This window comes from Pteronotus mesoamericanus, unplaced genomic scaffold (genome assembly GCF_021234165.1).
Source record: "Pteronotus mesoamericanus isolate MK-2021 breed Mesoamerican mustached bat unplaced genomic scaffold, CSHL_Meso_final scaffold_705, whole genome shotgun sequence".
Classification (NCBI taxonomy): domain Eukaryota; kingdom Metazoa; phylum Chordata; class Mammalia; order Chiroptera; family Mormoopidae; genus Pteronotus; species Pteronotus mesoamericanus.
Window position 1 is genome coordinate 9,676,600 of NW_026555326.1, and position 15,786 is coordinate 9,692,385.

General features: G+C 36.2%; 1 protein-coding gene across 1 annotated transcript in view; it reads left to right on the forward strand.

Annotated features, from left to right (window-relative positions):
* Positions 1-15,786, forward strand: part of SPTA1 (spectrin alpha, erythrocytic 1) — a 161,308-nt gene that overhangs the window by 106,637 nt on the left and 38,885 nt on the right. Inside the window, exons 36-37 of the mRNA XM_054563351.1 lie at positions 1,886-2,094; positions 15,210-15,330. Coding sequence (XP_054419326.1) covers positions 1,886-2,094; positions 15,210-15,330 — 330 coding nt within the window. The remainder of the gene's footprint in view (positions 1-1,885; positions 2,095-15,209; positions 15,331-15,786) is intronic.

Here is a 15,786-nt window from a genome sequence, read left to right on the forward strand (position 1 = left end):
GGTTTCAGATACCCAATTCTATAATCATCTGTATATTGTATTGTATGTTCACCACTCCGAGTCATGTCTCTTTCCATCACCATTTATTTATCTCCCTTTATACTCTTCTAACACCCCCTACCTCCTTTTCTCTCTAGTGATCACTATACTGCTATCTGTGTCTGTTTCTTTTTTTGCTTAATTCCTTCATCTTTTCACCCAGTCCCCAACCTCTTTTCCCTCTAACAGCTCTTAATCTGTTTTCTGTATCTATGAATCTGTTTTTCTTTTGTTAGCTTATGTTGTTCATTAGATTCTACATATAAATCAATTTACATAGTACTTGTTTTTCTGTAAGTGGCTTATTTTGCTTAGCGTAGTACTCTCCAGGTCTGTTCATGCTGTCACTAAAAGTAAGATTTCCTTCTTTTTTTTATACTTGAGTGGTTTTTCATTGTGTAAATGTACTTCAGCTTTTTTAATCAACTCATCTGCTGATGGGCACTGGGCAGTTTCCAACTCTTGGCTGTTGTTAATACTGCTGCATTGAATATAGGGGTGCATCTATTCTTTTAAATTAGTATTTCATATTTCTTCAGATATATTCTCAGAATCAGAATAGCTCAGTCACAAGCCAGCTTCATTTTAAAATTTTTGAGGTAACCCCATACTGTTTTCCACAGTGACTGTACCAAGCTGCGTTTTCACCAACAGTGCCCAAGGGTTTTATTTTCTCCACATCCTTGCCAACATTTGTTGTTTGTTGATTTATTGATGATAGCCTTTCTGATAGGTGTGAGGTAGTACCTCACTTTTCTGGTGATTATTGATGTTGAACATCTTTTTATACCTCTATTGGCCCTCTGTATGTTCTCTCTGGACAAAGGTTTATTCAGAGATCCTTTGCCCATTCTTTAATGAGATTTTTTTTGGTGTTGAGTTATATAATATCTTTATAAATTTTGGATATTAACCCCTTATCAGATATCATATTACAAATCTACAGCTCATCATATTTAATGAGCAAAAACTAAAAATGTTTTCTTTAAAATCATGAACAAGACAGGAATGTCCACTTTCATCACTCTTACTTAACCTAATACTGGAAGCCTTAGCCACAGAAATCACACAAGAAAAAGAAAGAAAAGTCATCCAAACTGGAAAGAAAGAAGTAGAACTGTCATTATTTGCAGATGACATGATACTATATATAGGGAACCCTAAAGATTCCACCAAAAAACTACTAGAAGTAATAAATGAATTTAATAAAGTAACAGAATACACAATAAGTAACCAAAAATCAGTTGCATTTTTACAGATCATTAATGAACTATCATAAAGGGGAACTGAGAAAACAATCCCATTTATAATTGCACCAAAAAAAGGAGCCAGAAGCTTTCTAAGTTTGATATTTCAGGACTTGATTATATTCCCTGCAGCATCACCAGGCAGGAGGGGAGGCAGATTTTGACTGATAAAGACACAGCAGAGGCTTTAAGTGTTCTGTGGCCAATTTAAGAGCAGTTCTTATTGAATATTTCAGTAAATCAATCAACACCAAGTTCATTACTGTATAGAAGATAGTCTTACTTGTGGACAGAGTGCTTGCTCGCCAAGGTTTTACTTTCTACTTGGGAAGAGGAAGCAAATGCAGGGTAAAACATCAGAAAGGAAAAACAGGATACATAAGGGCAAATGTGTAATTTGAGTAATGTAGTCATGCTATCCATATTGCACCTTGATCTTGCCCTTATCTAACCTGAGCTAAAAATACATAATATCAAATTTACTATCTTCAAAAAATCTCTTTGACACTGTCTTTTAACTTGAACCATCAGTGATTAAATTTGGGAGCCTACTTGATGTCAGTATTGTACTATTCACTGAGCATACTTGGGCTTTTTAGGATGCACTCAGAGACCTGAATGAGTTGGCTATTGATCTGCTCTCCAGTGGGACGTTCAATGCTGATCAGATCGTGGAGAAAAGTGATAATATCAACAAGCGCTTTCTGGATGTCCAGAATTTAGCAGCCTCACACCATGAAAAACTAAAAGAGGCATATGCTTTGTTCCAGTTCTTCCAAGACCTAGACGATGAAGAATCCTGGATAGGGTAAGTACTACCAACTCACATTGCATTAATAATTCAAGAGAGTAGGTAATCGACCAAATATATTTCTATTAGATACTAAAATGAAATATATAATGCTTCTTGCAGTTGGTATTACTCCTTAATCATGTTTGCCTCAGCTTAAAGTTAACATTGATTTTATTTTCCCCATGTTCCCTCACTGTATGAAAGCAGAAGGAGGTAAGAATAAAGGAAGTGGAGAGCAGTTCACATACAGTCTGGTAACAAAATTAAGAAGCCAAAAGTCTATCAATAGATGAGTGGGCAAAGCAACTATGGGACATTTACACAATGGAATACTACTCAGCTATAAAAAAAGAAGAAAATTTCACCCTTTGCAACAGTATGAATAGTCCTGGAGAACATTATGCTAAGTGAAATAAGCCACTGAGAGACAGAAAAATACCATATGATTTCATTCATATGTGGAATCTAATGAACAAACTAGACTAACAAGGAAAATGGGGACAGGCTTATAGATAGAGAGCAGAATGACAACTAGTGGAGAGAGAGGTTAGGGGGTGGATGGATTGAGTGAAAAAGAAAAAGGACTGAGGTACATAAACAACAGTATGGTGATTGCTTGGGGGTGGTGGGTATAAGGAGACTAAATGGTGATGGAAAAAAGACAATAAAGATTAACTTTTAAAAAAATAAACCATATACATCTGTTCTAGATAGTTCATAGAATGTGTGATGCTCCTTCTGAATGAGACAGCTGCACATTTACAGCTTACTCAACTGATGAGTTGATCATCATTATTCTTTCTATATTCTGTGTATTTAATATGACACTGAACTGGATACTGAAAAGGGAATGTTATGCATCACCTGCCATGGTTCTATTACTAATTAATTCTACCTATGTTGTAAAAATGCAATTGGCAAGAGCCATATGATTTCACTCTTATGTGGTATATAAAACTAAAAGCAAAAAATAAACAAACAATCAAGAAATCTTAGCTACAGACAATACAATAGTGGTTACCAGAGGGAAGGGGTTTAGCAGGTAGAATGCTAAAGGGAACCAAATACATGATGATGGAAGAAGATTGGCTTTGGGTGGTGAACACATAATGCAATATACAGATTATATATCATAGAATTGTACACTTGAAACATGTAATTTTATTAACCAATGTCACCCAAATAAATTTAATTAGATTTAAAAAATAAAACAAAAATAAAATATAATTATTTGGAAAATACAATTAAGAATATATAAGCAAGTCAAATTATTTGCTTTATTTCTTATTAAACCTGCCTCATCATAAAAAGAAACCTGTTTCTTTTTAACAAACCTGCTTATGCTTAATAGTAATAAATGAATTAGAAAAAAAGCATTGTACATGGAACAAGTGGGGTATTTTAGAAACCTTTTTAGAAACAGTAAGATAATAGAATCTTGTATATGTAGTCTTATACTGAGCATTATAGTGAAATTTAAACATTTTATACTCAGAACCAATCCAAATTCCATTACTTCTATAATGTCACCTCTTTATAACCCATTCTACCTATATTTGTTAGTAGATAAAAATAATAAAGGCCATGAAGGTTATATATGCATATGTTTGTGAACATGTGTATACACATAATTTTCACTTTTGTTGAAAGACAATCAATGAAGAGAATATAAAGTGGGGCAGCTGTGGTATTTACTCAGCTTGTGGACACCCAAGACAAGCCTGCCTCCTGGAGGCCACACTTAGAAACTCTTTCCCCAAAGTGTAATGGATGACTCCTAAGCTGTTGCTCTCAAGATGAAATGTGGCTGGCTTCCGATGTTCAAGTTGAAAATAGAGCAACCTTGTACAACAGTGCTGGCTCTCTGCCCCTTGTACTTGGACTAACCCTCAGCTCCTTTAGATCTCAGGGTTCAGACCCAGACTGAATTAATACTACCAGCTTTCCTGGTTCTGATGTATATTCTTTTTCCCATTCTTAAAACCCCCTTCATCTCTCTCTAACTTTATTAGTCTTTGCTTGTTCATTGTGGATATGGTGGTGGCAGCATTCCTCCCATTTTATTTCTACATCTTCATTATTTTTATATTTCCTCACATTTTATTCTATCCTTCTCCTACTCCATTTTGCCTTTCTCTTGCCCTACCTTTTTTTTTAGTATATATTTATATTTTAATTTTTAAGTCATGTTTATCCTATTACAGCTGTCTCAATTTTTCACCTTGGCCCATAACACCCCACCCCCTGCTTCCACAGTCAATTCTTACTCTGCTGTCCATGTACATGGGTCATTCATACATGTTCTTTGTCTAGTCTCTTCCCTTTCTTTCCACCATTGTCCTCTTTCTCCATCCCCTCTGGTCATTTTCATTCTGCTCCATGTTTCCATGCCTGTGGTTTATTTGTTCGTTATTTTGTTGAATAGATTTCACTTATAGGTGAGATCATATGGTATTTGTCTTTCACAAACTGGATTATTTCACTTAGTATAATATTCTCCAGTTCCATCTATGTTGTCGTAAAAAGTAGTTTCAATCTTTCTTTCTTTCTCTTTCTTTCTTTCTTTCTTTCTTTCTTTCTTTCTTTCTTTCTTTCTTTCTTTCTTTCTTTCTTTTTAAGACATTTATTTTTTAAATGTCAAATTATACAAAATTAAAAAACTAAAACCATTATAAAGTCTCAGTAATTTAAACATGACAGTAGCACAGAAATAATCAAGTAGATCAATGAAATATAATGAGCATTCTAGAAACAAATGTATATATCTGCCTAACAATGTATGATATGATTAAGTTGATATTTCAAATCAATGGGGAAAATAAGGCTTATTCAACAAATAAGGTGCATGGACCACTATGACTTGAAATAAAACAAATATAGAGCCCTATTTTACACATTATACAAGAAATATTCAGGTGAGTTAAATAGCAACATGTAGAATCTAAGGAGTTTTAGAAGAAAATAGAATTAATATTTTTCATGACCTGAAGTAAAATATTCAAACCCAGAACTTATAAGTAAATATTGACAATATGACTATATTAAACATTTAACTATATAGTAATATACATATAAAAAAAGTTAAAGGACAAGGAATAGACTAGAAGAGTATTTGCAACACATCTAAAACATGGTTAATAGGGGGTTTTGGGGGGGATGGGAGGGGGAAAGTTCTACAAACCTTAAATCAATAAATGGATAAAGAGTACCAAAAAGTCATTTAAACCTTTAAAAAAATATAGAAATAGTCAAGAAATATACTAAAACAAGTTTTGTTTCAACAAATAGTAAAAGAACAATTAAAATAACACCATTGTCACAATCAGATTAATGAGTATTAAAAATATTGGTACTATCAAGTATTGACAACTATGAAAAGAACTGGATATTCACAGACTCTTTTTCATCATCTTGAAGCAGTCCCTTTAGCATATTTTGCAGTGCTGGTTTGGTGGAGGTGTATTCTTTTAGCCTTCTTTTGTCTGGGAAACTCCTTATTTCCCTTTCCATTTTAATAGAGAGACTTGCTGGGTAGAGCTGTCTTGGTTGTAGGCTTTCACTTTTCATTTTTTGAACTATTTCATGCCACTTTCTTCTGGCTTGCAGTGTTCTGTTGAGAAGTCATCTGCTAACCTGATATGTTACTACCTGTTTATCCTTTGCTTCCTTTAGGATTCTCTGTTTGTCTTTGATATTTGCCATTTTAATGATGATGTATCTTGGAGTGGGCCTCATTGGATTTCTCTTGAATGGGACCCTCTCTGCGTCCTGGACTTGTGTGACTTTTTCTCTCCTCCTATTGGGGAAGTTTTCCATCATTACTTCATCAAACAAGTTCTCTGTCCCTTGCTCCTCCTCTTCTTCTTCTGGTGTTCCTATTATATGGATATTATTACGTTTCAGTTTGTCCTGCATTCCCCTCAATGCCTCTTCATTCTTTTTGAATCTTTTTAAATTTTCTTGCTCTCTCTGGGAGCTTTTTTCTACCTTGTTCTCACTGATTAGATCCTTGGCTCCATCTAGCCCGCTTTTGATTCCTTCTACTGTGTTCTTCAATTCAGAAACTGTATTTTTCATTTCCTCTTGTCTCGTATTGATAGCTTCTATGTCCTTTTTCATGCTGATATATTTTGTAGTAAGTTCCCCATAGTTTCTCACTAGGTTTTTTTAATTCTCTCTGAGTTCACAGAGCTCATTGAACTTCCTTAGAACCATTGTTTGGAAATTAATATCTGATAGTTTACCTGCCTCTATTTTACTTATTTCTATTTCTGGGGATTACTATTTTCTCTTTGTCTGGGGGCTGTTTCTTTTTCTTCCCATTATTTGTGAGACTCTTCTTTTCGCTTCTACTTCTTAAATTGATCTGTCTTGATTTCCTGACTTTGTGGTGTGAACCTCCATGGTAGGAGACTGCTGTTTTTTTTTCTTTCTGGATCTGCCTCTGATGATGTCAGATGTTGACCCTGTCTGACCTTAGGCAGTGTGTTGGAGATTTCCAGGAATCTGTTGTCTGTGGCTATTACCTTCAGCTGTTAATCTAGTCACTCTGAACTCAGCAGGCTGGCTTAGTCTGCTCAGGGTGGGGAGGAGTCCCTCCTGGGGGCAGAGTTATTGGGTTCTCTCACACTGCTGTTTCTCAGGGGAGTGGTCTCTGCCTGAGCCAGATGGCTGCTACTGTATAGGGGAGGAAGTAGTACTAGAATCTTGCCAGCTCCTCTCTTTGTCCTCTCCTGAAAGCCTCTGTCCCCAGTCTCTCCTCAAGTGTCTCCAGACCAATCTGCACCCCCTTTAGCCAGGGATCTGCTATCTGTGGCTGCCACCCTGCACTCAGCAGGCAGCTTAGACAGCACAAGGCAGGGTGGAATCCCACCTGTGAATGGGCTATTGGATCCTCTGACACTGCTGCTGTTCAGAAGGAGTGGTCTCTGCCTGAGGAAGATGTCTGCTACCCCGTGGCTGGTGAGTCAGCACTGAGATCCCACCATCTACTCTCTCAATTCTCTCCTCCAAGCCTCCCTCCCCAGTCTCTTTAGGCATCTCTAGCCCCACTCTGCCCCTGCCTTTGCCAGAGGTCTGGGTAAATGGCTGCAGATAAATGTTTATGTGTTGGCCCTTTAAATGGCTCTTTGCGTCTCCAGCCGCTTGTCTTTGGCAGAAAGCCACCCTGCCACTTTTTGCAGCTGGCTGTTTTCTGTGTACTTCTTGAGCTCTGGTACTGTAGGCTGGAGATCCCTGATTTTGGTTTAGACCCCACTCTTCTTATAGGGATCCAACTGGCCCTTTCAATGTCCTTCTGGAGCTGCTGCCTGTGGGCATCCCGCCTGCCTTCTTTAGTTTTTACCACACTCCTTACCAGTTAGATTGCACTAAAGCTGATTCTTCTGTCCCTCCAAGGTTATAAGACTCTTATCGCACTATTGTTCAGTTGTTTGTTCCAGGTGATTTCTCCACAATTTAGTTGTAATTCCAGGTCAGTTCTGGGAGGAGGTCAGTGTGACTTCCACTCACTGCTCTGCCATCTTGATTCTCTTTCTCTTTTTTCTTATTTTATTTATTTATTTTTGTTTTTTATTTTAAATTTTCCCTGTATTAGCCTGATTTTCATTCTTCAATCTTAGTATTCCTTCTCCCTTCATCCTCTAAAAATCACTTCTGTATCCTCTAGACATCTCTTAAGTTTGCCTTTCTGTCTTCTTGCCTTCTTAGTTCCATCCCATCTATATTAATTTTTGCTTATGTGTTGTTGATGATGTTGTGGTGGGTCATTTTTTCTCCAGTTTGGTTCATATTTTTTTTCTCTAATATATGTGTGGGTGTATGTGGATCACTATATATACATATATATGTATATATTTCACATATATACACATGTATATCACTATATATAGGTGGTAAGAGAGAAATATATATATATATATATAATATATATATTTCTATTTAAACCTAATACTATATGCTTCCCTTCTCTTACTCCATTCCCCTTGTTCCCTCATCTTTTAAATTTATGATGTATTTTTCTTTCATTCTCTATTCACCTTGTCTATATTCACTGTGCTTGTATGATTACTCCTCCCTCTGCCCTCACAAAGGTGTTTTACTTTCAGTCATCTTGTATTTATTTTCCTTTTCTACAAATAGTCTTAATCTCTTTACAAATTTATTAATATTGGCTTTTTGAAGTTGATAGTGTGATTGTAGGTGGAGGATATTTTTTCAGGTGTGGGTTCATTCTCTGGACTGTTTGGTTTTGTTCTGTCACCATTTGGCCTACTAAATGAATTTGGCAAACAACAAGATACAAAGTGAATATTCAGAAATTGAAGGCATTTTTGTACACCAAAAATGAAATATCAGAATAAGAAATTAGGGGGGAAATCCCCTTTGCTATAGCAACTAGAAAAATAAAGTACCTAGGAATAAACTTAATCAAGGAAGTAAAAGACCTGTATGCAGAAATCTATACAACACTGAAGAAAGAAATTAAGGAAGACACAAATAAATGAAAGCATATACCATGCTCATGGATTGCAAGAATTAACATCATCAAAATGTCCATACTACCCAAAGCCATTTATAGATTCAATGCAATACTTATTAAAATACCAATGACATATTCTGCAGACATAGAACAAACATTTCAAAGATTTATATGGAACCATAAATGATCCCAAATAGCTGCAGCAATTTTGAGAAAGAAAAACAAAGCAGGAGAGATCACATTACCTGACATCAAACTATATTGCAAGGCCACTGTAATCAAAACAGTCTGGTACTGGCATAAGAACAGACACATAGATCAATGGAACAGAATAGAGAGCCCAGGAAAAAAAAACCCATGTCTCTATGGTCAATTAATATTTGACAAAGGGTGCAGAAGCATAAAATGGAATAAAAATAGCCTTTTCAACTAATGGTGTTGGGAGAGCTGGACAACGGCATGCAAAAAAATGAAACTTGACTACCAACTTACACATGGACAAAGCCAAGGTGGGGAAGGATTGAGGTGGCGGGAGGCGGGGGTGTTTGGGGCAAGGGAAAGTGATGACTTGTAAATGGAGACCAATGTATTTGAAAAATTTAAAACAAGAAATAAATAAATTTAAAAATTTAAAGACTAAGAAGATCAAAGGCAGCAAAGGATAAACAGCTAGTAACATACAAGGGCACTCTAATAAGGTTATCAGCTGATTACTCAACAGAAACACTACAAGCCAGAAGGGAATGACAAGAAATATTTCTGGTAATGATCAGCAAAGACCTGCAACTAACTACTCTACCTAACAAGGCTTGCATGTTAAATGGAAGGCAAAATAAGGAATTTCCCACACCAAAAAAAAAAAAAAAAGGCTAAAAGATACATCTCCATGAAACCAGCACGCAAGAGATTCTAGAGGGACTGCTTTTAGAAGGGGAAAAGGGGGAGAGAGAGAGAGAGAGAGAGAGAGAGAGAGAGAGAGAGAGAAAGATAGAAAGGTACAAAAGGAAAACTAGCAATGAATAAGTACCTATCAATTATCACCTTACATGTAAATGGATTAAATGCTCCAATAAAAATACATTGGGTAGCTAAATGATAAGAAGAAAATTTTAAAAAATTACCCACATATTTACTACCTACAAGACACCCACATCACAACAAAATATCTACATGGTCTGTAACTGAGGGGAAGGAATAAACATATTCCAAGCAAATGGACATGAAATAAAAGCTGAGGTAGCAATACTTATACTGCACAAAATAGATTTCAAACAAAGGCCATAAAAAGAGACAACGAATAAAATTGCATAATTCTGAAGGGAATAATACATCAAGTAGACATTACCCTTGTAAATATACATGCATCCAATAAAAGAGCACCCAAATATATAAGGAAAAGCTTTGAGGACCTCAAGAAAGACATCAACAGCAACACACTCATATTTGGAGATTTTAACACCCCATTGTAAACAATGAATAGCTTTTCCATGCAAAGAAACTGAGGATATTGCGGCATTGAACAACACTCTAGATCAAGTGAACTTAATTGATATATACAGAACTTTTTCCCTAAAGAATCAAAGTGTACAGTCTTTACAAATGCACATGGAACATTTTCAAAGATAGGCCACATGGTAGGACACAAAAAAAAGCCTCAACAGTTCAAGAAAATTGAAATCATATCAAGTATGCTCTGGGATCACAGTAGCTTGAAAATAGAACCTGATCTCAAGGAAAAAAATAACTCACAATCACTCAAATCCACAGAGCACAAATAATATGCTAATAAATAATGAATTGGTTAACAATGAGATATAGAACTATACCCTAAGAATACCAAAACACCAATACAAAAGAACCTATGCACCTCAATGTTCATAGCAGCACAATTTACAATAGCCAAGTGTTGCAAGTAACCTAAATGCCCATCAGTAGATGACTGGATCAAAAAGTTATGGTACATATACACAATGGAATACTATGCAGCAGAAAGAAAAAAAGAACTACTAAACTTCACGACAGCATGGATGGAACTGGAGAACATTATGCTAAGCGAAATAAGCCAGGGGGGCGAAAGACAAATACCATATGATCTGACCTATAAGTGGAACCTAACCAACCATACAAAGATGCAAGGAAAATAAGACCAGCAACACTGAAAGGAAAAGAAATCAACAGAGACAAGAGGGAAGGAGGGAGGGGGGGTGGGGAAAAGGAAGGGAAGGGGAAAGTCAAGGAACATACAGCAAGGACTCATGGACAAAACCAAAGGGGAAGATCTGAGGGAGGGAAGGTGGGAGGGGGCAAGGGAAAGAGGTGGGGGGAAGGCAAAGACAAATGTATTTAAAAAGTAAATAAATTAATTAAAAAAAAAAAAGGTTTCTGGAAACAAGAAAAAAATGAATACACAATAGCCCGAAACCTATGGGACAGAGTGAGGGCAGTTCTGAGAGGTAAGTTCACAACAATAGGGCCTACCTAAAAGAGAAAGAAAAAATTCAGATAAACAACATAAACACACATCTGTGAGGACTAGATGAACAACAACAAACAAAGCCCAGATCAAGTAGAAGGAAGATATAATCAACATCAGAGCAGAATTAAATTACATAGAGACTAAAAGAACAATTCAAAGGATCAATAATTCCAGGAGTTGGCTCTTTGAAAAGATAAACAAAATTGACAAGAGTTTCACCAGACTCATCAAAAAAAAAAAAAAAAGAGGACCCAGATAAATAAAATTAAAAACAAAAGAGGAGAAATTACAACTATTACCACAGAAATACAAAGGATTGTTAGAAATTGCTCTGAACAACTATATGCCAAGAACTTTGAAAACCTGGGTAAAACGGAAAACTTTCTAGAAACATCCACTCTTCCAAAACTGAATCAAGAAGAAGCAGAATGCCTGAATAGCCTGATATAGTGAAAATGAAGTGGTAATTATAAACAAACAAACATACAAACAAAATCCATCCAATCAAAGAAAAGCCCTGGCTTGATCGCTTCACAGAATTACAAAACACTTAGGAAATAGCCAACTCCTATCACCTCAAACTAATCCAAAAATTTCAAGAAGACAGAAGACTCACAAACTCTCAAATTTTTAAGGCCAGAATCATTCTAATTCAAAAACTAGAAAAAGACACAACAAAAGGAAAAAACTACGGGTTAATATTACTGATGAACGTAGATGCTAAAATCCTCAGCAAAATATTGACAAACTGCATCCAACAATACATTGAAAAGGTCGTACACCAAGATCAAGTGGGATTCATCTCAGGGATGCAAGGATGGTATAATGTTCACAAATCAACAAACATAATACACCACATAAACAAAAGTAAAGACAAAAACCACATGATCATATCAACAGATGCACAAAAAGCATTTGATAAGGTACAGCACCCATTTATGATTAAAAAAAACACTCAAGAAAGTGGGAATAGAGGGAGCATACCTTAATATAAATAAAATAATGTATTAAAATATAATAATAATAATATGAGAAACTGACAGCCAACATCATACTCATCAGGCAAAAACTAAAATCTTTCCCCTTAAGATCAGGAATAAGACAATGGTGTCTGCTTTCACAACTTTTATTCAACATAGCATTGGAAATTCTAGCCATAGTGAGCAGACAAGAAAAAGAAATAAAAAGCATCCATATTGGAAAGGAGGAAGTAAAACCGTCATTGTTTGCAGATGATATGATAGTGTGCATAGAACACTCTATAGGCTTCTCAAGAAAATTATTTGATCTACTAAGTGAATTTTTCAAAACACTGGGGTTCAAAATCAATATCCAGAAATCAAAGGCATTTTTGTACATCAACAATGAAATATCAGGATCAGAAAGTTGGGAGAAAATCCCATTTACTACAGCAACAAGAAAAATAAAGTACCTAGGAACTAAACCAAGGAGGTAAAAGACTTGTACTCAGAAAACTACAGAACACTGAAGAAAGAAATTAAAGAAGATACAAATAAATGGAAACATATATTGTGTTCATGGGTTGCAAGAATTAACATCATTAAAACATCCATAAGACCAAAAATAGTTTATAGATTTAATGCAATCCTTACTGAAATGTCAATGACATATTTCACAGATATAGAACAAATATTTCAACAATTTTTATGGAACCATAACAACCCCAAATAGCCTTAGCAATTCTGAGAAAGAAGAGCAAAGTAGGAGGGATCACAATACCAGATGTCAAACTATATCACAAGGGCACTGTGATCAAAACAGTTTGGTACTGGCATAAGAACAGACATATAGATCTAAGGAACAGAACAGAGAGCCCAGGAAAAAAACAAACAAACAAACAAACAAACATACCTCTATGGTAAGTTAATATTCAGCAGAGGGAGCAAGGGCATTCAACTGAGTAAAAATAGCCTCTTCAAGAAATGGTGTTTGGAGAACTGGAAGGGTACATGAAAAAAAAAATGAAACTAGACTCCCAATTTACACAGTACACCTGAATAAACTCAAGATGGATAAAAGAAATAAACATAAGCTGTGGCTCCATAACAGTCCCAGAAGAAAACAGTGGCAGTAAAATTTCAGATATGCCATGCAGGAACATTTTTACCAATATACACTCGAGAACAAGGGAAATAAAGGAAAGAATAAACAAATGACACTATATTAAATTAAAAAGCTTCTGCATAGCTAAAGAAAAAATCAGAAAAATGAAAAGGAACCAACCATATGGGAAAACATTTGCTAACAATACCTCGGACAAAGGTTTGCTCTCCAAATTATATATAAGCCAGGGAGCGAAAGACAAATACCATATGATCTCACCTATAAGCGAAACCTAACCAACAATACAAAGATGCAAGGAAAATAAGACCAGCAACACTGAAAGGAAAAGAAACCAACAGAGACAAGAGGGAAGGAGGGAGGGGGGTGGGGGAAAAGGAAGGGAAGGGGAAAGTCAAGGAACATATAGCAAGGACTCATGGACAAAACCAAAGTGAATTTGTCAAAATAGTGGGGTTCAAAATCAATATCCAGAAATCAAAGGCATTTTTGTACATCAACAATGAAATATCAGGAACAGAAAGTTGGGAGAAAATCCCATTTACTACAGCAACAAGAAAAATAAAGTACCTAGGAACTAAACCAAGGAGGTAAAAGACCTGTACTCAGATAACTATAGAACACTGAAGAAAGAAATTAAAGAAGATACAGAATTACAAAACACTTAGGAAACAGCCAACTCCTATCATCTCAAACTAATCCAAAAAATTCAAGAAGATGGAAGACTCCCAAACTCCCAAATTTATGAAGCCAGCATCATTCTAATTCAAAAACTAGAAAAAAGACACGACAAACAAATAAAGGGGAAGAGCTGGGGGGGGGGGGGGGGGGCAAGGGAAAGTGGTGGGGGGTAGGCAGAGACAAATGTATTTGAAAAAATAAATAAATAAATTTAAAAAAAAAAAAAAAAAGAACTCACATTACTCAACACCAGGAAGACCAACAATCCAATTAAAAAATGGACAAAGGACCTAAAGAGCCACTTCTCCAAGGAGGACATAGAGACGGCCCAGAAAAATATGAAAGGATGCTCAACTTCACTAGCCATCAGAGAGATGCAAATTAAAACCTAATGAGATACCACCTCACACTGGTCAGACTCACCATCATGAACAAATCAACAAACAAGAAGTACTGGTGTGGATGCAGACAAAAGAGAATTCTAGTGCATTGTTGGTGGGAATGCAGACTGCTGCAGCCACTGTGGAAAACAGTATGGAATTTCCTCAAAAAGATAAAAATGGAACTGCCTTTCAACCCAGCAACTCCACTGCTGCAATTATACCCTAAAAATCCTGAAACGTCAATTCATATCAACCTATGCACCCCTATGTTCATAGAAATGTTATTTACAATAGACAAGTGCTGGGAACAGTCTACATGCCCATCAAATGGCATGTAAATGAGTGGATCAAAAAACTGTAGTACATTCTATACAATGGAATACTATTCCACAGAAAGAAAAAGGGAACTCCTACCTTTCACAGCAGCATGGACTGAACTGGAGAGTATTACACCAAGTCAAAAAATCCAGGAGGCAATGACAAATGCTATATGATCTCACCTATAAGAACAATGTAATGAACAAAATAAACAAATGATCAAAATAGAACCAGAGCCATGGAAACAAGAAACAGACTTAAAGTGACCAAATGGGAGGAGGGATGATTATAATGGGGAAAGAAGCAGAAGTGCCTAGTCAAGGAATAGGTATAAATGACCCAGGGACATGGAAAACAGGGTGGGGATTGACTGTGGGAGTGGGTGGTTGTGGAACAAGGGAATTAATTGGGGAAAATTAGGACAACTGTAATAGAACAATAAAAGAAGTGAATGTATGTAACTAGACAGGCAAAGGAACTAAGTGAAAGGTTGTTATGTCTGTGCATATGGTAGAGATAAACATATTATTTTAATTGCATTAGCATAAGTCAGAAGAAATTTTGCTGAAAGCCTTTGGTACTAATTGCCTTTGTGGTTAGTGACACCAAACTGTTACTACCTCCTCATCCCCAGCCACACACACTCTCAGAAAACCATTTTTCTAGAATTCCTTAGAGGCCTAAACTCTGTTTTATTCCTTGTTTGCAGAGAGAAGTTGGTACGAGTGAGCTCCCAGGACTATGGGAAGGATCTACAGGGGGTTCAGAACTTACTGAAGAAGCACAAACGTCTAGCAATGGAGCTAACGGCACATGAACCTGCCATCCAGGTAGGAATGGTAAAATGTGATGAAATATGATAACTGGAAAGACAGAGAGGTCTAATAGGACTTCATGTTATGGACAAATAGATGATTGTACAAAATGTGAAGATGGCATATCAAAGTCACATAGAGTTAGTCATAGAGCATTAGTCAAGCATTCTTTCCTCCTCTGCATTTTGTATCCTATAAATAGAATTCTACTTAGAATCCCCTGCTCTCCCTTAGAAGGAGCACTTTTAACACCCCAGTTTACAGTTGTTGACAATTAGGATACAGGTTGAGGACATTAGGAAAAGCTGTACATAAACCAAGCCATATGGAGAAAAGAAACTGGTTCTGGCTTGACAGCAGGGTCACTCTGTGATCATGAATAATCCATAAAACAGAGCATGCAGAATAAGTTTAGTATGGTAGATCTCAGTACAGCTTTCTTTATTCTCCCAGGATTTTTTAGACCACCCC